Source organism: Mustela putorius, unplaced genomic scaffold (assembly GCF_011764305.1).
Source record: "Mustela putorius furo isolate JIRA1106 unplaced genomic scaffold, ASM1176430v1.1 tig00000281_pilon_pilon_pilon, whole genome shotgun sequence".
Lineage (NCBI taxonomy): Eukaryota > Metazoa > Chordata > Mammalia > Carnivora > Mustelidae > Mustela > Mustela putorius.
Genome location: NW_025421343.1, coordinates 19280488 through 19305558, shown reverse-complemented (window position 1 = coordinate 19305558; position 25071 = coordinate 19280488). Strand labels below are relative to the sequence as shown.

The 25071-nt window shown below is 44.0% G+C and overlaps 1 protein-coding gene across 6 annotated transcripts in view; it reads left to right on the top strand.

The window, feature by feature from the left end:
• The window catches only part of MTA3 (metastasis associated 1 family member 3), a 214257-nt gene that overhangs the window by 34805 nt on the left and 154381 nt on the right, over positions 1–25071 (top strand). For 4 of the 6 annotated variants that reach the window (XM_045079166.1, XM_045079167.1, XM_045079168.1 and 1 more), the window contains exons 1-2: positions 14463–14540; positions 16179–16246. In XM_045079166.1, the coding sequence (XP_044935101.1) occupies positions 14513–14540; positions 16179–16246 (96 nt within the window). In that variant the 5' untranslated portion in view covers positions 14463–14512. Of the gene's footprint in view, positions 1–14462; positions 14541–15128; positions 15250–16178; positions 16247–25071 lie in introns of those variants that run through there. The other 2 variants (XM_045079169.1, XM_045079170.1) reach the window with 2 other exon arrangements.

Sequence of the window (25071 nt, the reverse complement as noted above, 5' to 3'; positions counted from 1 at the left end):
GAGCACTAATCCCTTTTGGGGAGGCTTCACCTTCATGACCCAATTACCTCCCAAACGCCCCACCTCCTAATACCATCATGTTGTGGATATTGGGATTTCAACATACAAATTTTGTGAAGACACATTCAGTCCCTAACAGTAACATAAAAGTTCTAACTCAACTTAATCTATAAACTCTGATTTATCCCTTGTTGTCTTAAATATTTCTCTCCGTTGAAATTAAAAACAAGTCTTCTAGGGAGACTGCCTCCTTCATAGGATGGCAATATTTTAGCCCATGCTCTATTGTCAGTACTGCAGGTCTAGAAACTTCATGTATTTATGCCAACCTAACTCATAGGAGATTGTTACTTAATCAAAATGATAATTTATTAAATTTTAGCCACTATTATACTTCTTACTTAAACACAAACATAATCATGTGATCTCCCCCATTGCCTAGGCACCGTAGGATTAGGTCAAACTCCTTAGCACCCTGGACTTAAACCAAGGTTACAGTTGGTTCTCATATACCACATGTGTCTTTCTTTTCTCTTTCCTTTTCTTTCTTTCTTTCTTTTTTTTTTTTTTTTTGAAAGATTTTATTTATTTATTTAACAAAGAGAGAGAGATCACAAGTAGGCAGAGCAGCAGGTAGAGTGGGGGAAGCAGGCTCCCGCTGAGCAGAGATCTCCACATGTGGGGCTCGATCCCAGGACCCTGAGATCATGACCTGAGCTGAAGGCAGAAGCCTAACCCACTGAGCCACCCACGTACCCCTTCTTTTCTTTTTTTTTCCTTTCTTTTCCTTTTCTTTCTTTCTTCTTCTTCTTCTTTTTTTTTTTTTTTTTTTTTTTAAGATTTGATTTATTTACCAGAGCAGGAGAGAGCACAAGAAGCAGAGGGAATAGTAGAAGGAAGGGGGAAAACAGACTCCTCCCCTCCCCTCTTCCCCACACTGCTCAACCACTCCTCCCCAAACAGGAAGCCCAACTGGGGCTTCCATCCCAGGACCCTGGGGTCATGACCTGAGCTGAAGGCAGTTGCTTAACCAACTGAGCCACCTGGGCGCCCCCATGTGTGTACTTTCTATATGTTGCTCCCTTTGTCTGTTATATCCTTCCTGACTCTTTACCAGGCAAAATCCTTATTTTAATTGAATGTCCAGATCAAATATTAGCTTCTTTTAAAGCCTTCTCTGGCCAGCTCTGCCCCTGCAGCAGGCCATTTTAATTACTCCCAATTCTGGACTAATGTGGCCCTTATCTTATTAGATTATACCTCATCATATATTCACAACTGTCTCTCCCATTGGGTAGTGAATACTTGGAGGACCAGAATGCAATTTTATCCATCAAGGTACCCCAGAACATAGCACGCTGGCTAAGCACAAGACTTTCCATAAATGTCGAACTGAATTGAACTTATTCATATGTATTTTCTGCAATTATTTCCCTCTCTTTCCTAAATTCTTATAAAAGTTAATTTTGAAAATGTCAGCCTGTCTCAGCTATAATGGGAGGAAAAGGGAGCGTGTTCATGCTGGGACTGAGAAAATCACATCCCTGGGGGCCAGGGATGGTGACTGGTATGGAAATACAATTGAAGGACCCCACAGGGAGGAAACAACAGTGAGAAGAGCCAGACCAAATGACAAGTGTTTCTTTCCACCAGGAAATTTCCTTTTCAGATCTCATCTTTGCTCAGATCTGGAGATTTCTGTATTTTTTTTTTTTAAGAAAGACTTTATTTATTTGAGAGAGGATGAGAGCTAGAGAGAGAGAGAGAGAGAGCACAAACAGAGGGAGAGGGAGAGAGAGAAGCAGATTCCCCACTGAGCAGGGAGCCCAACACAGGGCTCCATCCCAGGACCCTGAGATCATGACCTGAGCTGAAGGTAGACGCTTAACTAACTGAGCCACCCAGGCACCCTGATTTCTGTATGTTATAAATAGAGGGCCCAGCTCCCCTGTGGGCTCTCTGCGAGGGGTCTCCTCCGTGTTAGTGTGCAGGCGGGTAGATGTTGGCTTCCTCACCTGGGACCTGTCTCTGGCGGGATAGGAAGAATTAAGACAAGAGCATTGGTTCATGATTGCCTGACACCCCACCGCCCTCTTTCCAGCTAATCAAAAAGTAAGTGCAATAATGTGGGGAAATGTAATGGAACAGATCTTAATGGACCAGGAAGAGGAGTCTGGAGAAAGAAAAAGCAGCCAGAAGCATGAACCCAGCCTGACTTTGTCCTGGTGTCTCCTAATCTCATTCCCATCGTGGCTCAAACCTTTTGCCTGCTTCCCCATCTCCCCTCCCCTACTCTGACTCCCAAGTCTCCCACACACCCTTCAGATTGGCTCCAGAGAGGACTAGGGAGCTGACTGTGGAGGAGCAGGGGCTCTCTGTCTTCTCTTATGACCTGCAGGGTGTTTACGAAGTCCTCAGCCTTGAAGTCATTTGTGGCGCTCTCTGCCTTAGTGAAGAAAAATGAATTTTGCCTCAATTCCTGATTCCTGTTTAAATATTTAGTTTAATCAGCCCAGGCCCAAGTGCCTTTTCCATTTCCCCTGGTGCCTGGGAGCCATGCTGACACCAGCGTCATAAATAATGCATCTGATCCCAGGAACATGCCACCAGCTGGGAGTCAAGCCATCTCTCAAGTCTCAGGGCCTGCCCTCTCCAGCAGCCGCTTTGGGAGAAGCTGGACTACAACAGAGAAATCCGCCTTGAGCCTGAGGACTTCTCAAAGCTACTCGTGTACGGAGTCATTGTGTTGTCCCCATGGCAGCCCCAATCCGAGGACCATGCGGGGGTGCAAGAGTGTGTGTGTTGGTGGGGAGGGTGGGAGGAGCAGGAAGCAGCAGGAACACCTATGCCTCACAGTCTCCGGACTCCGCCTTCCTGGTTGCTCTAACCTGGTGGGGAGACTTCAGGGCCTCTTAGAACAGGTCTGACCTAGATTCCGTGTGAATGTGGAACCAATGATCCAGACGCCAAATGTAAGGAGGCAGCTGGGTTCCAGGGCACAGGAATAAGGAGACTCCATGAAATGCTAGAACCTTCTGTTCTCCCTTCACCTCCAGAATTCTGGCTCCTAACATGGACTCCACCTTCTATTCCAAGTACACAGTCCAAATTTCACCCCATTATACCAGAAGCCCGGAGGGCAAGTCAGGGCTTCCAAGGGATGCACACTTTGTCTTCTCTCACGGGAAGGAACCCGTGACGGGATTTGGCTGGACAAGCCCTGGGTATTCTTTGCCAAAACCTCAAAAAGATTAAACTGCCCCCAGGTGCCCTCTTTTTGGAGCTAGCCCCTCAGTGCTGTGATCTGTGCAATTAGATGGGAAGCATGGTGTTGGTCGTCATTAATGACATGGTCTGGCCCGGCTTTGTAGAAAAAGCTCCTTGGGGCAGCTCTGTAACACTCACGCTTTTTTTTTTTCCCTCCAAAACTCTACAGAGATAAAAGGAAACATAAACAACGATTTATTTATCCAGAAGTTCAAAGTATAACTTTGAGCCCTTTCACATATTCTGTGCTTTTTGAAATCAAGAGTGCAAATAAACTTTCCTCGGTCTCTTTTAGAATGGGCAGCTGCTATAAACCTACAGATACAGAGAAAATGAGCTGATGAAAAGAGCAAGGTCTAGTCTCCATCCTCCAGTCTGAGGGTTTCATAAGCCCCCCTTCCCACCCGCCCCAGGAGTCATCTACTCTGTAGAATAACTAGGGCCAGAACTCTGCGAATTCATTTTGAACTGCCTTGGTATGGGGAGAGTCAGGAGCCACCGAATGAAAGATGACCAGGGAGTTGGTCCCGATGACTGGCGCCCTGTCAAATCCAGGGGTCATCTGTAGCCGTGATTTATCACGGTGGAACCCCTCCCTTTGGTTTCTGGGACCTGTATCCTCTAGTTTTTCTCCCACTTCCGTCACTACTCCCTCAGTGCTTCTCTTCTGGTTTATTACAAGTAGTTCTCAATCTTGGCTATCTATTAGAACAACCAAAGTTGTTGTTGTTGTTGTTGTTTTTTACTGAAAATCAGAATCCACTCCACACTGATTAAATCTGGATCTCTGGAGGTAGGGCTTGGTATTGTAGTAGCTCATCTGGTGCAGCCTGGGTACAGAACATGTTAGCAATGCTGGATTTCCCCAGGGCTCTGGTTTCTGTTGGCCTCTCCATCTACTCTCTCTTAGCTGATCTGACCAGTCCTTAGCTTCATGGATTGCCTACACAGATTTGCATTTTTAGCCTGGGTCTCTGTGCTGAGTGTGAGAGCCCATATCTACTTGTCTATTTAACACCTCTGAACATGTATCTACAAGCATTCAGAAGTCCATTGGTTTTGTCCTCTCATCTCCTACATCCAATCCTTCAGCAAGAACTGTTGGGTCTGCCTTAAAAATGCATCTCCTTTGGGGTGCCTAGGTAGTTCAATTGGTTAAGTGTCCAGCTCTTGAGTTTAGCTCAGGTCATGATCTCAGGGTTATGAGATTGAGCCTGGCGTCAGATTTTCTTTCAAGATTTTCTCTTCCTCTCTCCCTCTGTCACTGCCCACCTCTCTCTCTCTTCATTAAATAACTAAATGTTTTTTTTTTTAAAGTATCTCCAGGGCGCCTGGGTGGCTCAGTCATTAAGCATCTATCTGCTTTTGGCTCAGGTCATGATCCCAGGGTCCTGGGATTGAGCCCCGCATCAGGCTCCCTGCTCTGCCAGAAGCCTGCTTCTCCCTCTCCCACTCCCTCTGCTTCTGTTCCCTCTCTCGTTGTGTCTCTGTCAAATAAATTTAAAAAAAATCTTAAAAAAAAAATAAAATAAAGTATCTCCATTGGCTGTGACTACTACAATTCTATTCCCAACATTTGTTATCTCCTTCCTCCTTAAACTATGTTAGTCTCCTACCTGGTCTACCTGTTTATATTCCTCACAGTCTATCTTCTGCACAGCAGCTCAAGTGATCTTTCTTTTGTTTGTTTGTGGGTTTTTTTGTTTATTTTTGTTTTTAAGTTTCAAAAGGCTTTATTTCAGGCCATGCTATTACACATGGCATTGCTTACAACCAAGAAGCTTTTTCTTAAGTTGAAAAAATGCAGTAAGCGGCTCATACCCATGGGATTCACTGGTCTTACTATGTGCCCCCATTATGAAGATGCAATTCAGCCAAAAGACTAGGTGAATGGCCTGTGAAAAGCTATCACAGTACTAGAGCTAAAGGAGAAAAACAGCCTATATGATTAGGTAATTTTTTTTTTTTTTTTTTACTTATTTATCTGTAGACAAGATAGAAAGCATAGGTAGGCAGAGTGGCAGGCAGAGGGAGAGGGAGAAACAGGCTCTCCATTGAGCAAAGAGCCTATGAGAAGCTCAGTCCTAGTACCCTGGGATCATGACCTGAGCCAAAGGCAGCTGCTTGACCGACTGAGCACCCAAGGGCCCCTAGATAATCTTTTATGATTTGGTACAAAACTGTTTGCATTTATTTATTTATTTATTTATTTATTTATTTATTATTTATTTATAGTAATCTCTACCTCCAAACATGGGTCTTGATGATTTGGTACAAAATTTTTTAAAGTGGCCAGTATATGTTGCCATTTTCCCCATAGCCATTAGATACAGGTCTCAGAACCACGAATAGAGTTAGAAGTGGTCTCTTTCATTATTATACCAAATGAAACACAGCAGGAGTTTTGGTTTTGCATTGTCATACATTTTGGTTTGGAGGGGCGCCTGGATGGCTCAGGAGGCTAAGCGTCTGACTCTTGGTCATGATCCCAGGGTAATGATGTCAGGGTCGTGATCTCAGGGTTGTGAGATTTAGCCCTGTGTCAGGCTCCCTACTAAGCAGGTAGTCTGCTTCCCCTCTCCCTCTGTCCCTTCTTGTGCTTGTGCTTGTGTGCCGTCTCTCTCAAATAAATAAATAAATCTTTGAAAAAAATTGTTTTGGATTGGCGAGTCTTGAATTCCTAGTATCTGTTTGATAACACCAGAGAACACAATCATGCTTTTTTTAAATTTAATTTTTATTTATTTATTTTTAAAGATTTTATTTATTTGCCAGACAGAGAAGGAGAGAGAGGTGCACAGCAGAGGGAGGGGCTGGAAGAGAAGCAGACTCCCTGCTGAGCAAGGAGCCTGACTGGGATTGAATTCCAGGTCCCTGGGATCATGACCTGAGCCAAAGGCAGACGCTCAATCAACTGAGCCACCTCGGTGTCCCAATCTTACTTTTTTAGACATGAGCTTTTAAAAAAAAATTTATTTGAGAGTGAGAGAACCTGTGGAGGGAGGAGGAGGAGGGAGAGGGACAAGCAGATTCCCCACTGAGTAGGTAGCCCAACAGGGGCTCAATTTCAGGACACTGAGATCATGATCGGAGCTGAAATCAAGAGTCTTCCACTTAACAGGCTGAGCTGCCCAGGTGTCCCAACAATCATGCTCTTTTGAATTGGATGTTATAACGTTCCCCCTTCAATTCTGTGTTCCTCAAGTAATCTTTTAAGAAACATAAATCGGTTTCCCTCTCTCCTGTGTTTAAAATCATCCAAAATATTCCCATTATATTTAGAATACAATCCCAACTCTTTACCATGGCCTAGCATGCCTTACGTGATCTTGCCCCTGCTCACCTCCCTGATCTCATTTACTCACACTGTCCTTCCTAGGTCATGATCAGGTCAAGCAGAGTCTTGATTTGGGGAATTCGCACTTGCTACTCCCTTTACCTGGAATGTTGCTCCCCAGATATCCCAGTGGTTCATTCCATTCCATCATTTAGGTCTCTTTTCAGTTCTTAATACTTCTGAGAGGGCTTCCCTGATTACCACCATCATTTTTTATTCCCTTATCCTGATTTATTTTCTCTAGAACATTCATCATTCTATACTAGCGTATCTATTGATTTCTTTACTTGCTCATTGTCTGTCTTGCCCCGTAGAATACAAGCTCCAGGGGAACAAGTGTTTTGACTCTCTTAGTCACTGGTATGTCCTCAATGCCTTCAATAGTGCGTAATACATATTTGTTGAAGGAAAGGGAACTTCTGTAGACAGGCCTTATATTTTTGGTAACCTCTACCATACTACCCTCCATAGAAGTATGGATTGGGATCTCAGGGGCCAGAAGACTTTCTGACAAAGGAAACCAACTGAAAGGTTAATTGGTGCACCACCATGTTGATAATTGACTGCTGCTACTGGGAATATGTGACATCCTTCAGGTGTGCTGGTGAAGAAAAAATGTTGGGATGCCTCCACTGGTTCTTAGCTAGGGATCATAGCATCTGGTGGTTATTTTCTGTTAGTACTAAGCCAACCATGACAGCTAGGAGGAGAGACAGACCAAAAGCACAGCCAAGCTTTGTCTCCAGGGTTTGGACAGGACTTAGATGAAGTGGTATTGGATCCCCCTTTTTCTTTGCGTGTCTCTCTTTTCTTCTCTTATGTTATGTCCCTTAGGCTCTGCATACAGTGTTCAGTGTTTTCTGGCTGAATCTATGTTTACTTAAAATTGAGTTGTGGATACCATCTGTATTAGTTTCCCAGGACTGCCATAACAAATTACTACAAATCGGGTGGCTTCAAACAACAGAAACATATTTCCACACAGAGAAATCAAGGTGTCAGCAGGGTTGATTCCTTCTGAGGGCTCTAAGGGAGAATCCATTCCATTCCTCTTCCCCAATATCTGGTGGTTGCTGGCAATCTTCGACATTCCTTGGCTTATGACCAAGTAACTCCAGTCTCTGTCTCCACTATCATGTGGTCTTTTCCTCTTCATTTTGTGTCTTCTGTCTCTTATAAGAACACTTGTCATTGGATTTGGGGCCCTTCCAATCCAGGCTGATCTCATCTCTAGATCCTTAATTTCATCTGAAAATACCCTTTATCTAAATAAGATGCCATTCATGAGTTTTAGGTCATCACATCTTCTGGGAGACCACGATTCAACCCACTACACCATCTTAGAGGCAAGAAGGTAAGGTAGGAAATAGTCAGGTTTGCTTTTTCAGACTGCATCCCTTCTCTTTTCCTGGTTTTTTTTTTTTTTTTTTTTTTTTTTTTTTTTTTTTCTGGCTTTCCTTTCCTCTTTCCTTCTTCCCAACCCTGCCTGCTTTTCCAGAGCTGGGAGCAAAACTCTCTCTCTGTATCTGAGAATTTCACTCACTGACCCTTGTGAGATGGTCAGCCCTGGGCATTCTTTGTCTTCACTGTCTGTCTTGGTCAGTGACTTGTGTTGCTCTCTGCCCATGCCCTGCCTGTTTGCACATTTGGACCTGGACTCTGATCTCCTGAACCTGGACCTGCTAAACCTGTTTTTACCCAAGCTGAAGGACTCAGGGAACCTGCTTCTTCCCCTGAGGCCTGGGTTTGGTTTACTTCTTAGACAAGACAGGCTGGGCTCTGTGCAGATGGTGACACAGAAGTGGATATTTCCAGCACCGATCTCTCTCCAAGCTCTAGGCCTACTCATCCACCTCTGTCTAAAGAGGAAACATCTATTCGGATGTTTCCAAAAGCACCTTGAACATAATCCATTTAACACTGAATCTGCCAACTATCCTTCCTCCCCCAAATTCCTTCCTCTACAGTACTGTATTTCATTTTAAAAACATTTTTGAAGATTTTATTTTCTTCTTTATTTTTTTTTTTTTAAAGATTTTTATTTATTGGGGCGCCTGGGTGGCTCAGTGGGTTAAGCCGCTGCCTTCGGCTCAGGTCATGATCTCGGGGTCCTGGGATCGAGTCCCGCATCGGGCTCTTGCTCAGCAGGGAGCCTGCTTCCTCCTTCTTCTTTTAAAGTGATTTCTCTCTGTCAAATAAATAAATAAAAAATCTTAAAAAAAAAAAGATTTTATTAAAAAAAAAAAAAAAAAAAAAAAAAAAAAAAGATTTTTTATTTATTTATTTGACAGAGAGAAATCACAAGTAGATGGAGAGGCAGGCAGAGAGAGAGAGAGAGGGAAGCAGGCTCCCTGCTGAGAGCCTGATGCGGGACTCGATCCCAGGACTCCGAGATCATGACCTGAGCCGAAAGCAGCGGCCTAACCCACTGAGCCACCCAGGCGCCCTATTTTCTTCTTTAAAGTAATCTTTACACCCAATGTGGGGCCTGAGCTCACAACCCTGAGATCAAGCGTTGCACGCTACTGCAACTGAGCCAGCCAGGTGCCCCAGTATTTTCTTTAATTAATTAATTTATATTTTAAAGTTTATTTATTTTTATTATTATTATTATTTTAATAATCTCTACACCCAATATGGGGCTTGAACTCACCATTCTCAGATCAAATACCTCGTGCTTTTCCTACTGAGCCAGCCAGGCACTCCCTCCTCTACAGTGTTTTAAACTCACTGCTTCATATCTTTTCCCATTGACTTACTCATAATGTAGTGTTACCTTTTCACACCCTGCCTCCGCAAAGTCACCCGATCCCGTAGTCCCTACCTCCGAAGTCTTTCACAAATCCTTCTACTTTTCTCACATCCCACTGCCTCTACTCTAGGTCAGGCCATCATCCTTTCTTACTAAACTGCCAACTGATCTGCTGTCTAGACTCTCTGCCTTGTCTAATCCTCTTTACTACAGCCTGAGTCATTCCTATAAACACTCCCTGTTCTACCCCTTAGACATTCCCATTGTCCCTTAGAATTCTTTCTCCTGACTCCATACCCGGAACTGTCCAACCATCAGATTCATAGCACTAGACAGGCTAAAAAAGGAAAGCACTAAGATCAATTAGTTCAAATTTTCTGGGGTTCACCCTTGTCCCCATTGTGACTTCTGGTCCCTTTTCTGCTGCCTGGAAGCAGTATTGTCACCAGAGTAAGAACCTCCTGTGGATACCACCCAATGGCTGAGTCAGTTCCCCTTTGAGGGCATGAGAGAACTACAGAACCCTAAAATGCACACTTCCAAAACCAAGACCTTCAGGGATTGGCTCTGAGTTTCATGTTTTCAACATAGGGATGGATGGAAGGAAAAGCTCCCTGACCTGAGAAGAATGCCTGTCTTGGGTTTCCTTTCCTTCAAGGGCTCCTTGCTTTAATTCTTGCCGTCCTATGCTTACCTTTTTCCTAGGATACACTCATACACTTTAAAACCCAGGACCTCCTTAGAATAGCTGAGACAGGCTGGCCTTTTTCCAAAAGAATTTTACTACATAAGTTAATGAAAGAAAAGAAAAAAGAGAGAGTGTGAAAGAAAAAGATACAGTCTTTTATCCAAAGCCTGGCATCTACTTTCAGATTATTTACATTCTACACTCCCCCGACACACCCCCTCCACCCAAGTTCCTTTCCTGAGTTCAATTATCACAAAGCTTTCAAACTCTATGGCCATCTCCGTAGATCCTAATGAAAACTGTATCCTCAGGGATACCTGGGTGGCTCAGTCAGTTAAGCGGCTGCCTTCAGCTCAGGTCATGATCTCAGCATCCTGGGATCGAGTCCTGCATTGGGGTCCTTGCTGAGCATGGAGCCTGCTTCTCCCTCTGCCTGCCACTCTGCCTCCCTGCTCTCTCTCTCTCTGATAAATAAATAAATAAAAAATTTAAAAAACGAAACAAAACAAAAACCAAACAAAAATGACTCCATCCTCAGACTGACAAAAACCAACTCTGTACCATCTACTGCTTTCTTGAACATCTGTTTCTCTTCAGCTAAGTGGTGGGATGCTAGAAATTGACACAGGAAGGGCCTGGGCCCTTAGGTAATCCCTTATCACGATTTTTTTTTTTTTAAAGATTTTATTTATTTATTTGACAGCAAGAGATCACAAGTAGGCAGAGAGGCAGGCAGAGAGAGAGGAAGGGAAGGAAGCAGGCTCCCTGCCGAGCAGAGAGCCCGATGCGGGACTCGATCCCAGGACCCTGAGATCATGACCTGAGCCGAAGGCAGCAGCTTAACCCACTGAGCCACCTAGGCGCCCCCCTTATCACGATTCTTGAATCACAACAGCCATGTTGGGAAATTTTACCCACAGGAGGCTGGATTTGCTCTGGGATTTCTGGCAAGAAGAAGACACCTCTTCTTTAGCAGTGAGGATGGCTGAAATAGAGAGAAGGGACCTAACATATAGAAAGTTCTTAACATGTGCCAAACTCTTTATATATTTAAATTTTTAGCATAGGCCTTGGCCATAGGTGTCAATCCCTAATCATATTTTGAAGAATTTAAGGCTCAGAGGTGTTAGAGTCTTGCTCGAGGCCTTAAAGCTAAACCGTCAAATTAGGAGTGTTTGGGTTGGTTGATGACATGGTTGTGACCTGAATCATGCAGCCTGTGGAGATAGAGGTGCCTTTGCTGTCTTTGAAGGTTAAGACTTTTCCACCTTTTGTCTGGTTTGAGGATTTCTTTTATTTTTTATTTTTTTTTAAAGATTTTATTTATTTGTCAGAGAGAGAAAGGGAGAGCGAGCGAGCACAGGCAGACAGAATGGCAGGCAGAGGCAGAGGGAGAAGCAGGCTCCCTGCCGAGCAAGGAGCCCGATGTGGGACTCGATCCCAGGACGCTGGGATCATGACCTGAGCCGAAGGCAGCTGCTTAACCAACTGAGCCACCCAGGCGTCCCTGAGGATTTCTTTTAATCTCCAAAATTCACTCAACTCCCACATGGCAGTTCCCCTTAGATATTCAGAGGTATGTAAGTTTCATAGACAAAGTACCTTGCATTTAACTCAGTACCTAGATCCCTAACGATATTGAGCCCGTGATTCGTTGGTTATTTATGCTGTCAGATACTGAGCATGTCCTATGTAGAAGTCATTGGCCCAGGAGCTAGAGGTAGAAGAGGTTGAATATACAGAATCTGGAAGAAGGAAAGGCCCTGGGTTCTTGTGCCATCAACCTTCTTGCTTCTCCCCACAAGTCTCTGAGGCCTTTCCTGGGGGGGCTTTTAGGTAAGGCTGTTCCTAAGGGGGAGGAGATGGGTATGGATGGAGGGAGTTTTCTTGGCACCTTACGCCCATTTACTATGGTGAGTACAGTCACCACAAACACATGTAAGGTGCACAAAGCTGGGGAAATGAGACAGAAATACAGAAATAATAGAAACAGAGAAATATTTTGAAGGGGAGAATTTGTTCATTTACTTAAAAATAATAGACAAACCCTCTAAAGCTTGTGATGCATTTCTTCGTGGTTTACGGTTTTCAGGGGGCCTTTTCCCTTGGAGAAAGTCTTCTGGGTTTAGAGAATGCTAGACCAGAGGGAAGGGCAGAATTATAATCCTAATACTGCTACTGGTTTGCTGAATGATTCCCGGCGAATTATTCAACCTATTTATGTGTCAGCAACAGAAATGGAGAGAGCGATGTCAGATATGTCACAATATGTTTTCTGTGGGATCTCCAGTAAAAGGATTATGATAAACAACAGCTATTCTGTGTGCATAACAGAACACTTCTGCTTTTTTCCCCCTCTGGTTCAGAAGAGCTGACACAGGCTCACATTGTACCCATGGCATAAAACCCTTGGGAATTTGAAACTTTATGGAGTTAATAAAATCAACAGACACCTGTTATTTGCATAGTGCTGTATGTTGAATGGTTTATAAAGTATTTTCATATATCATCACAGCTGATCCTCACCCCACCTGCAAAATGGAACTAAAGTTCCCATTTTATACCTGAAGAAACTTGGGTCACACAAATCATCCAGGTAATTCAGGCAAAGGTGACTTACTTTATTTTTTACTTTGCCTAAACTATGTAGAAAATTGTCACTTTAATAATTTGTGATAATGGACCATCACAAATGCCATCACCATACAAACAAAACACAATCTTCTTTTCTAGGGACATTGCCCATCCCTGCACAGACCCCACACCCAGAGTCACCAACATGTAGCTACTGTAAATCACCAGCAACTCCAAACCCAGCCCACAACAGTGAGGGATCAACTTTTCCAGGATTGTACAACAATGTCTGGGAGTATTTTGGAATGGATTGGCTTTTTATTTTTTTTAATTTAAAACAAACTTTTATTTTTTATTTTATTTTTTTTAAAGATTTTATTTATTTATTTGACAGACAGATCACAAGCAGGCAGAGAGAGAGGAGGAAGCAGGCTCCCCGCCCAGCAGAGAGCCCGACGTGGGGCTCGATCCCAGGACCCTGAGATCATGACCTGAGCCGAAGGCAGCGGTTTAACCCACTGAGCCACCCAGGCGCCCCTAAAACAAAACTTTTAAAAAGACTTATTTGAGAGTAAGAGAGTAGGCACAGGAGAGCGTGGGGGTGGGGGCAGCAGGGGAGGGTAGGGGTAGGGGGGAGAGAATCCCAAACAGGCTTTCCACTGAGCATGGAGCCCACCGGATCCCAGCCCCTGAGGTCATAACCTGAGCCAAAATCAAGCGTCAGATACTCAACTGACTGAGCCACCCAGGCGCCCTGGGTTGGCTTTTTAAAAAAGTTGTTTGCGTTCATTTGGGGGATTGCCAACTAAGATTCAACTCAGTTTGGTTTTTTGTTTGCTTCTGTGAGGGAATGGAGGCTGAGAACACAGGGAATGCTTAGAGAATTAGCATGGGAAAATAATGATTTAAAAGCTTTAGGCACATAACTAATGAGCAGTCCATCAACAGCAAGGTGACTGAAACTATCTGCCCCTTTGTGTGTGTGTGTGTGGGGGGCGGTAATGGTAAACAGGTAGGGCCTTGCTCTCCTATTGGCAAAAAGGGCCGGTTGTCCTGGCGGGGCAGCACCGTTTATAGGCCTCTAGAGGCAAGGCCTCAGCGTGTGCAGGAGTGTGTTCTGTTCAGCCCAGTTTTGGGGTGAACGCTGATAGTTCTATCAATGCAGTTGGGGTGAACTTGGGAGGGGCTCAGTTTTTCTAGACTAGTCCCAGCAGGGTCTCTCCCTGGTGAAGCTGGTAGCACCTGGAGTCCTCCTGCAGGTTCCAGGCCCTCCGCATTAACATCAACGTGATGAAGGTGCTCTGCTGCGTGCACTTATTTGTTTCCAAGTGTTTGCCCCAGGCAGGCACCCACGTGCTCGAGGTCTCGCATGCAAGGGCTCCCCAGGGACAGAGCAGGGAGGAAGACCTGTCTAGGGGTCGCTAGGTGACAGGGTACACTGGCGGGGGCGGTATGGGCTCGGGAGAGTCTGAGCCCCTTCCCCCACCCCAATTATCCAACAGCTCCTGGTCTGCGTTCGCCAATACAGGCCTCCGCTTCGGCCACGACCCTTGCCCTAGGGTCCTCCACTTCCAGCGAGGGCCCCCAAACCGCCGCCCTCCCCAGGTCCCCGCTGGCCCCGCAGCGACCTCCCCCGGCCCGGCCGTCACGGCCGTGCTGGCCCGTCGCTGGGGGCGGGAACCTACCCCCACCCCGCGGCGTCCCCTCCCCTTCACTTCCCCCTCCCCTCGGTCCCTCCCTCCCCTCCCCCCGTGGCGAGGCCCCTCCCCCCGTGGCGAGGCGGCGGCGGCGGCGGCGGCGGCGGCCGAGGCTGAGGCTGAGGCGGCGGCGGCGGCGGCGGCGGCGGCGGCGGCGGGCGGGGCTCGGCTCGGGCTCCGCGGGCGGGCGGGCGGACATGGCGGCCAACATGTACCGGGTCGGAGGTAGGAAGGCTCGGCCCGACCCGGCCCGTCTGGGAGCGGGCTCCGGGAGTAGGGGATCCGGGCGAGTTCACCTTAACCGCCGGGAGCGGCGGGCGCCCGGGCCCAGAGCGCAGGGGTGGGGGGCGCCGGGGCCCGCAGAGGGGGCCGGGGCTCCCCACCCCCGCCACCCGCCCCTCCCCCGACCCTGGCCCTCCGGGGGCCGGCGCCCACCCTCCCCCTCCGCTCCCACCCCCGCTCAGTTTTCTAGGGCCAGGCCTTTACTTGGGGGGTGTGAATTCTCAGACGCCCCCTTCCAGGACGCCCCCATTGGGTATCGGCCGTCGAGCCCCCTAATAGGGTGGTCTTTCCCCGCGTGGCTTTCAGGCAGTGGGGTCTTGGAGGGGACCGGGGAACATCCCCCTGGCTCTACTCCCCTTCAGTGGGAGTGTGGGGTGGGGGAGATGGGGGCAGAGCCGGGGGCACAGCTGGACAGGCCTGTTTGCGGGGACAGGGCCCTGCACCTCTCCTTCCTCACTCCCCCTCCCGTTTCTTGCCCAGCCCCCCAAGATGGGGCTTAGTGGGGCCGGGGCACTGCAGCCAGAGGTGGGGAGTTGAGCTCTGCCTGGACGTTTGCTCTGGTGACTGCCTCCTTCCCAACCTTCTGCAGAAGAGAGAAATAAGGTCAAACAAACTTTCTCCCTACTCACGACGCCCTCCTCCCTCTTTCTTGGTAAAATAATAATTCAGATAAGTGGCGTGTTTGTGTGTGAGACTTGCTCTTCTCTGCTCATTAGCTGAGCTCCTGATGGATGGTGGTGGGAATGGCCTGGACAAATGAGGCCAGTTTGCAGAAGAGAGACTGGAAAGAGCCACTAAGATAGACAATAACAGTGCAGCCCAGCCTTTCAAATAAACACACAGTGGGAAGTTTCCAGGGAGCCTATTACATGAGAGGAAAAGTCACACTTGAAAATTTTTATCTTTTTTAATTGAAAGCCTGCAGTGATTTCTTTATAACAGGACCCTAAATGGATCTGGATTAAATTTGCTAAAGAGCCTAACAAAATCCCCATATCATCTCCAGAGAGCTCTTTCAGAAAGGGAACCCCCTTTCATGCCCCCCCCCCCATCATCCCAAATAGAGCTGTGGAAAAGTTTGTCAATGTGTTTCCTCTCACCTACTCTGCTCACCTGATTTTTTTTTTTTTTTTAGTTGGTGATTGAAATGTACTTTGGGCTGCTAAGCTTCTCAAGATGCTCTGAATTTGTCTTAGGTCAATAGTTTCATGTGAGAAGCATACTCCAGGGTAAATTGGATTGGAGGGAAAAGATGTGGAAGCAGTTATAGCATGAAAGACATGTTTAGTCAGCCCTGACTACTCGGTGATGAGACGAGTCTTTTTATTAGTAAAGAAGTGATGTGTGGCTCCAAATACTAGGAGAACTTGATAACACATTAATTGAAATGAAAATGCCAGGAAAATAAGGGTCTGTGAATAGTAGGCATATGAGAAAATATATTAAAGTTGTATTGCTTTTCCCCGGGAATGAATTACGGGCTTCATTTTGAATGTGCATTGCCTAATATAGAAAGTCATAGATTGACAAATGTGAACTTTCTGTTGAAAAGATTAAGCTCTTTACTTCCTTTAATTACAGATTATGTCTACTTTGAGAATTCCTCCAGTAACCCGTATCTAATCAGAAGGATAGAAGAACTCAACAAGGTATATATACACTGAATGTTTAGGATTTTAATATTAAAAAATAATTGGTTTCCTTTGAAGGGTAATTAGGTAAAGGGCATAAGGGGTGATTTTACTTTCATTCCTAGACTCTTTGAAAGTAGCGATTGCAGAGTAGACAGTCATGCAGAATTCTGAATATTCTTTTGCTTTGTATAATTACCTATGATATTAAATGTTACGAAGTATTTAACATCTGCAGATTTCCTTTGATTGCTGAGAGCTTCTCAAGGCAGGGCACTCCTGTAACTCAATCCCTTTTTTACATTTAAAGTCATAATTGTTTTTCTCCCTTTTTGGTGGATTATTGTTTTTCTCTTCTAGTTTTAGAAGGAGAAAGCTAGGAAATAAAGTATTAAAGGGAATTTATAAAATTTTGGGTAAGACTGACTAATAAGAATACAGTTTTGTCCTGGGATCGAGCCTCGCATCGGGCTCTCTGCTCAGTGGGGAGCCTGCTTCCCTTCCTCTCTCTCTGACTGCCTCTCTGCCTACTTGTGATCTCTCTGTCAAATAAATAAATAAAATCTTAAAAAAAAAAAAAAAAGAATACAGTTTTGGTACAATGTAAAGTAGCTTCCTACTTTAGGCCTTAAGTAAATAAAACTTTTATATTAAGGTTTGTTTTTGATTGCTTGTGTCTAGGACATCAGAAGCATTGTGACTTTGTAATAGGTGAGCTTTTATAATGGGGGCATATGAAAAGTCATAAACAGTATGAACCATGGATTACTAATGGTGCTCTGGTTTCTTCCCAACCAGCTTTGAAGGTTATTTTTATAGCTTAAGAGAATTCCTAGTGTTAAAATGTTGGGGACTGTCTAGCTATACATTTCCCCCAAAGTACCATGTAGAGATTGGGCCAATTCTGAGTCCCAGGAAGCAAAGTCTGATTTAGGGCATTTCTGGTTTATGAATGCTGAGTTTTGTTTGTTTTTTAAAGATTTTATTTATTTATTTGACGAAAGAGAGAGAGAGAGAGTGTGTGTATGTATAAGCAGAGGGAGTGGCAGGGAGAGGGAGAAGGAGGCTCCCCACTGAGCAGGGAGCCTGATGTGGGGCTCTGTCCCAGGACCCTGGCATCATGACCTGAGCCAAAGCCAGATGCTTTGCTGGCAGAGCCACCCAGGCACGCGATGAACCCTGAGATCTTGATTTGCTTCTGGAGAGATCCCCATGGACCTTGCATTTATAAAAATTCTGTTGTATTAGAGACCACCACCAGCAAATGAAGAGAATGGCTTTAGGATTAGATCAGTCTTTGGGTGGGAAATGTTGGAGCATTATTCTGATCTTCTCTTTTATGTTATTGATGTATAAGAGTATAGCAATTTGAAACTGATTATCAGTTTATTTAGAGAATTAATTAGGATACAAAGAAAAATGTTGGCCTTTGAGATATATTCTCTGCCTGCTCCCTGTCCCTCTGACCTCCATTCTTACTGCTCTCTGCCTTGCTCATTTAGCTCTAAGCACAGTAGACTCTTGGCTGTTTTCACATGCATATACCTTAGGGCCACCAAGTTGTTTCTAATCCCCTGTGTCTTGCTCTGCCTTACTCTTTTCTCCATATCATTTGTCACCTTCCAGTATACTTCGTTATTGTGTTTATTTTCATTGCCCATTTTCCCAGACTAGAATGTAAGCTCTGTGTGAGGTGATCTTTTCTGTTCACTAATACATCCCAAGTGCCTTAGAATAAGTGACTGGCACATAGTTAAGGCATTCGGTAAATATTTGTTGAATTAATGAATTTCTCAAATGTCTGACGTTAATGCTTGCATGTAGCTTTACCATTTACAAAGTATTTTGATTCATTCATTTTTCAGATATTTCTGAGGACCTGCTACCTGCCAGGCATTTTTAGATATGTGCTTTTAGGAATTCAAGGGTGAACAAAAATAGGTCTGGTAGTGGAGACAAGCATCAGCCAAATAATCCCACAAGTAGAAGGAAAATTGCAGCTGTGCTAAATTTGCAAACATCAGATCATGGTGTTCTGGAAGCATATGATCTGGGGATTCATATTTTTATTTTTATTTTTTTTTGCCTCAGAATAACCTTAAACCTTTAGGATAGATGCATCCTGGAGTTGTTGTGAAGGACACAGTGGTTAAGTGACTGGGTTGCACACCTGGCTTGAACCTGGCTCATTTCACACTCCTTTATCATTATATTACTCTTCACTCCAGAAGTATCCCTCACTCTCCATCCTTACCTTCTCACTGGCTGTCTGTTTTCAGCAGAGAGCCCTTAATATATTAATGGTTTTATGCAGGCTGGGGAGGACTGAATTATGAGAGAGTAGACTGTACTTTCAGATGGTAGCAGTTTGAATGAATGGATTATTGGTAAATAAGTCAGATTGGCTAAATACTAAATATTTACTTAGGGCCATTAAAAAAAATATTTATTTATTTGGAAGCAAGAGACTAAGCAAGAAAGAGAACATGAGCTGGGGGAGGGGCAGAGGGAGAAGCTGACTCCCTGCTGAGCAGGGAGCTTGATGTGGGGCTCCATCCTGGGACTCCAGCATCATGACCCGAGCCAAAGGCAGACACTTAACTGACTGAGCCACCCAGGCATCCCATACATAGGGACTTTCTTTTTTTAAAAAATGTTTTACTTATTAATTTGTCAGGTAGAGAGAGAAAGAGATAGTACAAGCAAGAGGAGCAGCAGGCAGAGGCAAAGGGAGAAGCAGGCTTCAGACTAAGCAAAGAGCCCAATGCAGGACTCGATCCTAGGACCCGAAGGCAGATACTCAACTGACTGAGCCACCCAGGCATCCAATAGGGCCTTTATTTCTGAAATAATGTGGAAAGGATATCTTATTATTTTTTTTTTTTTTAGATTTTATTTATTTATTTGACAGAGAGAAATCACAAGTAGGCAGAGAGGCAGGCAGAGAGAGAGAGAGAGAGGAGGAAGCAGGCTCTCTGCTGAGTAGAGAGCCCGATGCGGGACTCGATCCCAGGACCCCGAGATCATGACCTGAGCCGAAGGCAGCGGCTTAACCCACTGAGCCACCCAGGTGCCTGAGGATATCTTATATTATTTATTTATTTATTTATTTATTTATTTATTTATTTTTTAAAGATTTTATTTATTTATTTGTCAGAGATAGAGCACGAGCGAAAGCGAGCACAGGCAGACAGAGTGGAAGGCAGAGTCAGAGGGAGAAGCAGGCTCCCCATGGAGCAAGGAGCCCGATGTGGGACTCGATCCCAGGACGCTGGGATCATGACCTGAGCCGAAGGCAGCTGCTTAACCAACTGAGCCACCCAGGCGTCCCGAGGATATCTTATTTTAAATAATTCACTAAACAAATATTTATTGAGTACCTGTTATGTACCAGGCACTAGACTAGGCTCAGATATATAACAGTGAACAATACAGACATGTTTTCTGCCCACACAGAGTCTCCATTCTCATGGGGGGGTGGGTACATGAAAAGGCAAATTAACAGGCATAAAGAAAATAGCAAAAATGATGTTAACTTTTTTTTTTTTAAAGATTTATGTATTTACTTGAGAGAGAAAATATGAGTAGGGGGAGAGGCAAAGGGAGAGGTAGAGAGAACCTCAAGCAGATGCTGTGCTGAGGAGGGAACTTGACTTGGTGCTTGATCTCATGACCTGAACCAAAACAAAGAGTCAGAAGCTTAATAGACTGGGCCACCCAGGCATCCTGATGTTAACTTTTAAGAAGGACATAAACAAGAGCCTTGACTTAGGGAATAGCAGAGGTCCCTTCTTTTGGATAGAAAAGGAAAGGATCTCAAGGACATTGAAGTTGAGGCCTAAAGAATAAGAAAGAGGTAGCCATGGGAGAGAGGCCACATTAGTCTTCCAGATAAAGGCCCTGAGAGGATCAGAGGTTAAGTTGGCAAAGTGGGGAAAGTTAACACGATGGGAAATCCAAATAATGAATTTAAGAACACTTGATATATTCTAATCAAGCCAGGATAGGAAAAGACATTAACCTAGAGGCTCTTGGCTGGGTCATTTGGTAGAGCATGTGACTCTTGATCTTGGAGTCATGAGTTTGAGCCCTGCATTGGGTGTAGAGATTACTTAAATCAAAAAAATTAAAAAAAAAAAAAAAAGGACATTAACCTATTTTATTAAATATCTATTTTTAGAAATCTCTACACCCGGGGCGCCTGGGTGGCTCAGTGGTTTGGGCTGCTGCCTTCGGCTCGGGTCATGATCTCAGGGTCCTGGGATCGAGCCCCGCATCGGGCTCCCTGCTCCGCAGGAAGCCTGCTTCCCTCTCTCTCTCTCTCTCTGCCTGCCTCTCTGCCTACTTGTGATCTCTGTCTGTCAAATAAATAAATAAAATCTTAAAAAAAAAAAAAGAAATCTCTACACCCAAAGTGGGGCTTCAACTCAGGACCCTGAGATCAAAAACCAAATGTTCTGCTGACTGAGCCAGCCAGGAGCCAGGTGGCCCCTGTTAATTATCTTCTGGATAGAATGTGTTTTTGTAACAAAATTCCTAGGATAAGCTGTCAGTCACCATTGTTATAGACAATTCACTTTTTTTTTTTTTTTTTTAAAGATTTTGTTTATTCATTTGACAGAGCATAAGCAGGGGGAGCAGCAAGCAGAGGGAGAGGTAGAAGCAGGTTCCCCACTGAGCAGGGAGCCTAACGACTTGGAGATCAGGGCTCAATGGCTCCATCCCAGGAGCCTGGGATCATGACCTGAGCTAAAGGCAGATGCTCAACCAACTGGGCCACCAAGGTGGCCCCAAAATTCCCTTTTACAGAATGGATTCTGGTTGTTGTTGTTGTTTAAGATTTTATTTACGTATTTGATAGACAGAGATCACAAGTAGGTAGAGAAGCAGGCAGAGAGAGAAAGGTAAGCAGGCTCCCTGCTGAGCAGAGAGCCCGATGCGGGGCTTGATCCCAGGACCCTGAGATCATGACCTGAGCCGAAGGCAGAGGCTTAACCCTCTGAGCCACCCAGGTGCCCCTGGATTCTGTAGCAAAAAATCCTATTTGCAATGTTACTTGTTCAGTTTGAAAGCTGGACTACAATATTTCATTTTTAAAAATTACAGTAATAACTTTTTTTTTTTTTAAACAGATTTATTTATTTATTTATTTTTTAAGATTTTATTTATTTATTTGACAGAGAGAGATCACAAGTAGTCAGAGAGGCAGGCAGAGAGAGAGGCAGAGAAAGAGGAGGAAGCAGGCTCCCTGCTGAGCAGAGAGCCCGATGCGGGACTCGATCCCAGGACCCTGAGATCATGACCTGAGCCGAAGGCAGCGGCTTAACCCACTGAGCCACCCAGGCGCCCACAGTAATAACTTTTTTAAAAAGATACTATTTTTAAGTAATCTCTACACCCAACATGGGGCTCAGATGCACAACCTCGAGATCAAGAGTTGCACACTTCACCAACTGAGTCAGCCAGATGTCCCCAGTAATAGATTTTTAGTCTCAGTTTATCTCCCTAAAAGTTTTGGAAACTTTTAGGTGCAAAAGTAAATATCAGTTGATGAGCACAGTTCAACATTGATTATCTTGTATTTCCTTTTTTCCTCTCTCCTAATTTGTACTCAGATATTATGAAGGTGATCTTTTGGAGGGCGAATATAAGATTAAAATTATGAAAACAACTTTTGGTTAATTTTATTTAGTTACTGTTTAGGTTGGGTGTTCTTGTAAAGATTGTGTCTGCGTGCATGTGAGAGAAAGCTTTGGGCTCATAGTAACAGTATAGTTTCAGAAAGTTTTAGAAGTTAAGCTCGTGAAAAAATTAGCATGTTACTTGCTATTTTTGTTCTGTTTTTGATGCGTATTTTGTAAAACTTGTGTGTACCTTCATAGTCTGTACATTTTATTGGCCATGTGACTTGTTCTGAGATTCATTTTACCGTTTCGTGCCTTCTGTCATTTTGGTTGGGAGAGGGGAGTCACTAATTTCTTTGAGTGTTTGATGATACCCTCTACCTCCATCTGCATTTGCATATATAGGAATTTGCACATAGATTCAGGAGATTCCCTCATGAAACCCAAGGTAAGACATCTCCTACCACTTGGGATCGCTTGGGGATAAGGACAGAAATCGGGAAAGGAAAGTCACTTTTCCCTTGTTCTTTACTTTAGGCAAACCACGCACTTTCCGAAATGTAAAGTGTATGTGTAGTGGGTTTTTTTGTTTTGTTTTTCTTTTAATAGTGTTTCCTAAGTTGGGATAGAAACAGACATGAGTGAAAGGTTGACTAAAATGATTTTAGGGGTGCCTGGGTGGCGCAGTGGATTAAAGTCTCTGCCTTTGGCTCAGGTCATGATCCCAGGGTCTTGAGATTGAGCTCCGCATCTGGCTCTCTGCTCAGCAGGGAGCCTGCTTCCTCCTCTCTCTCTGCCTGCCTCTCTGCCTACTTGTGCTCTCTCTCTCTGTCCAATAAATAAATAAAATCTTTAAAAAAAAAAAGTAAATGATTTTAGAGCTTAAGAAAAGCCCCTTATAGATAGAGGATATTTTAGTAAATGTGCTTGACAGAATAGGGATTTAAGAGGCTGCAACCTAAATGGAGAAAAGAACACGGCAAAGAAATTGCTGTTGTTGTGGCTTCATCTTTTTTATTTTTTTTAAGGATTTATTTATTTACTTGAGAGAGAGAGAGAGAGCTCCCATGCCCCATGAATGGTGGGGAGGGGCAAAGGGAGAGGAAAAGAGAATCTCCAGCAGATCCCCTGCTGAATGTGGAGCTGGACACGAGGGCTCCATCTCCAACCAACCGCTTAACTGACTGACTGCCCCACTCAGGCACCCCCGCCTTTTAAAAAAAATTTTAACCTTTTTTTAAATTTTAAGATTTTATTTATTTATTTGACAGAAATCACAAGTAGGCAGAGAGGCAGGCAGAGAGAGGGGGTACCAGGCTCCCTACTGAGCAGAGAGCCTGATGTGGGGCTCGATCCCAGGACCCTGGAACCATGACCTGAGCCGAAGGCAGAGGCTTTAACCCACTGAGCCACCCAGGCACCCCTTTTAAGCTTTTAAGTAATCTCTCCATCCAGTGTGGGGCTTAAACTCACAACTCTGAGATCAAGAGTCGCATGCTCTACCAACTGAGCCAGCCAGGAGCTCCTAACCTAGGTCTTTAGAGCGGTACATGGCTAACTATTTGTGCTGAAAGATTATTAAGACGGTTCACTATCTCAAACTGCTTTTATAAAATAAAAAAAAAATAGAAAAATGAAGTTAACAAGTCTTTTTCTTTCTTAAAGATTTTATCCATTTATTTGACAGAGAGAACACAAGTAGGCAGAGGCTTAACCCAGTGAGCCACCCAGGCACCCAACAAGTCTTCATTTTTCATTATTAGGTTCAGTAGGTTAAATTTTACCAAATGCTCTAACACACATTCTCAGTCTCTGTTCTCATTTCATTATGCAGCAGGAGTTGTAGACTGGGCCTTGGACCACAGTTTGAGTAGCTTAACTTTTGAGGCATGCTTGAAAGGATGTGTGTGTGTGTGTGTATTTGTAGAGGGAAAGAGGAATACTGTAGTTATAAAATACCTAATAGCTAAGCGTGTGCATCGTTTAGAAGAGAATGTTTATTTTGAACTATGCCCCTCTACCTCAAGCAGGTTTAAATAAGAATTTAATTAGTTTTGTAGAGTATTCCTAGTGGAGGAACTCACTAGAGAGGTAGGAAAAAATATGCCTTTAAATGCTTGCTTTGTGTTTTGAACATGCTTTTGTCTTAAAACAGAACTGATAAAGAGCTTGTAATCATAGTCATTTGATAGATTTTATTTACAAGAAATACTGGCCTGTTCATTTATTAGATTGCTGGATCATTACTTCTGGAGGATGTATTTGATCACAATATTGTGAAATATAGAAGCACTTTGGTTAGGATTTAATATGATTTCAATTCAAAGGGACAATATTTCTCCATGACTATTTCTCATTCTAAAATACTGCTACTGAACTTCATAAAATCGACACATTTACTGCAGCATATGTATATTCTTATTTCTTTATGTCTGAATATATCCGTAAGTCCAGAGAAATTCTGAAAATTTGTTCTCAAATTTTTTGGAAAACTGGAATTTGACTGTAATCTGTGTGTTTCTACAAGGAACTTCGTAATGAATGATTGACCTTGAAAGTTCTCAGAATTCATAAGGAATAGGAGAGTAGGAGCCTGGGCCCCAGCTGCAGAAAATTACAACCTAACTGAATATTGGTTCTATTCTAGATGGTAGTTGAAAATAAATAAGAGCTTCAGTGTTCATAACTCAAAGTTTTTAATACTTTCACATGTGAAGATAAAGAAACTGAGAATATTAACTATTACGGATTCATAGAGGTACCTGGGCTGGAGAATGCTTTTCTGAGTCGTCTGTTCCATTCTGGGTGATGGCTCCCTGCATTCACAGAGCTTCCCCATCATGTTTAGGAGGGCTGCGTGATTTTACTCTTAGCCTATGCTTCTGGGAGAGGGTTTGGAGGAAATATGTTTAACTGTCTTGAATAAGTTACATTGTGGCTTTTAAAATTTGGGGTACTAGTTTCTCAAGGCTAATCAGATTTCATTCTCTGGTTCATTAAAGCGATCTGATCACTTTAGTTTAATTAATGCCAGTAAGTTATTGTATGTTTGACATTTCGGTTTCACTTGGAACCTTTGCAAATGCTGCTTATCCTCATTTAAATTTTTTAGCTCTCTGATTATCCCGCAGTTGGGGTTGGCACACTATAAATGAGAGTTCTTATAATTGTGTTGTATTTAGTTTTGTTTTAGAAACTGCTTGAGTCTACTATTCAGTA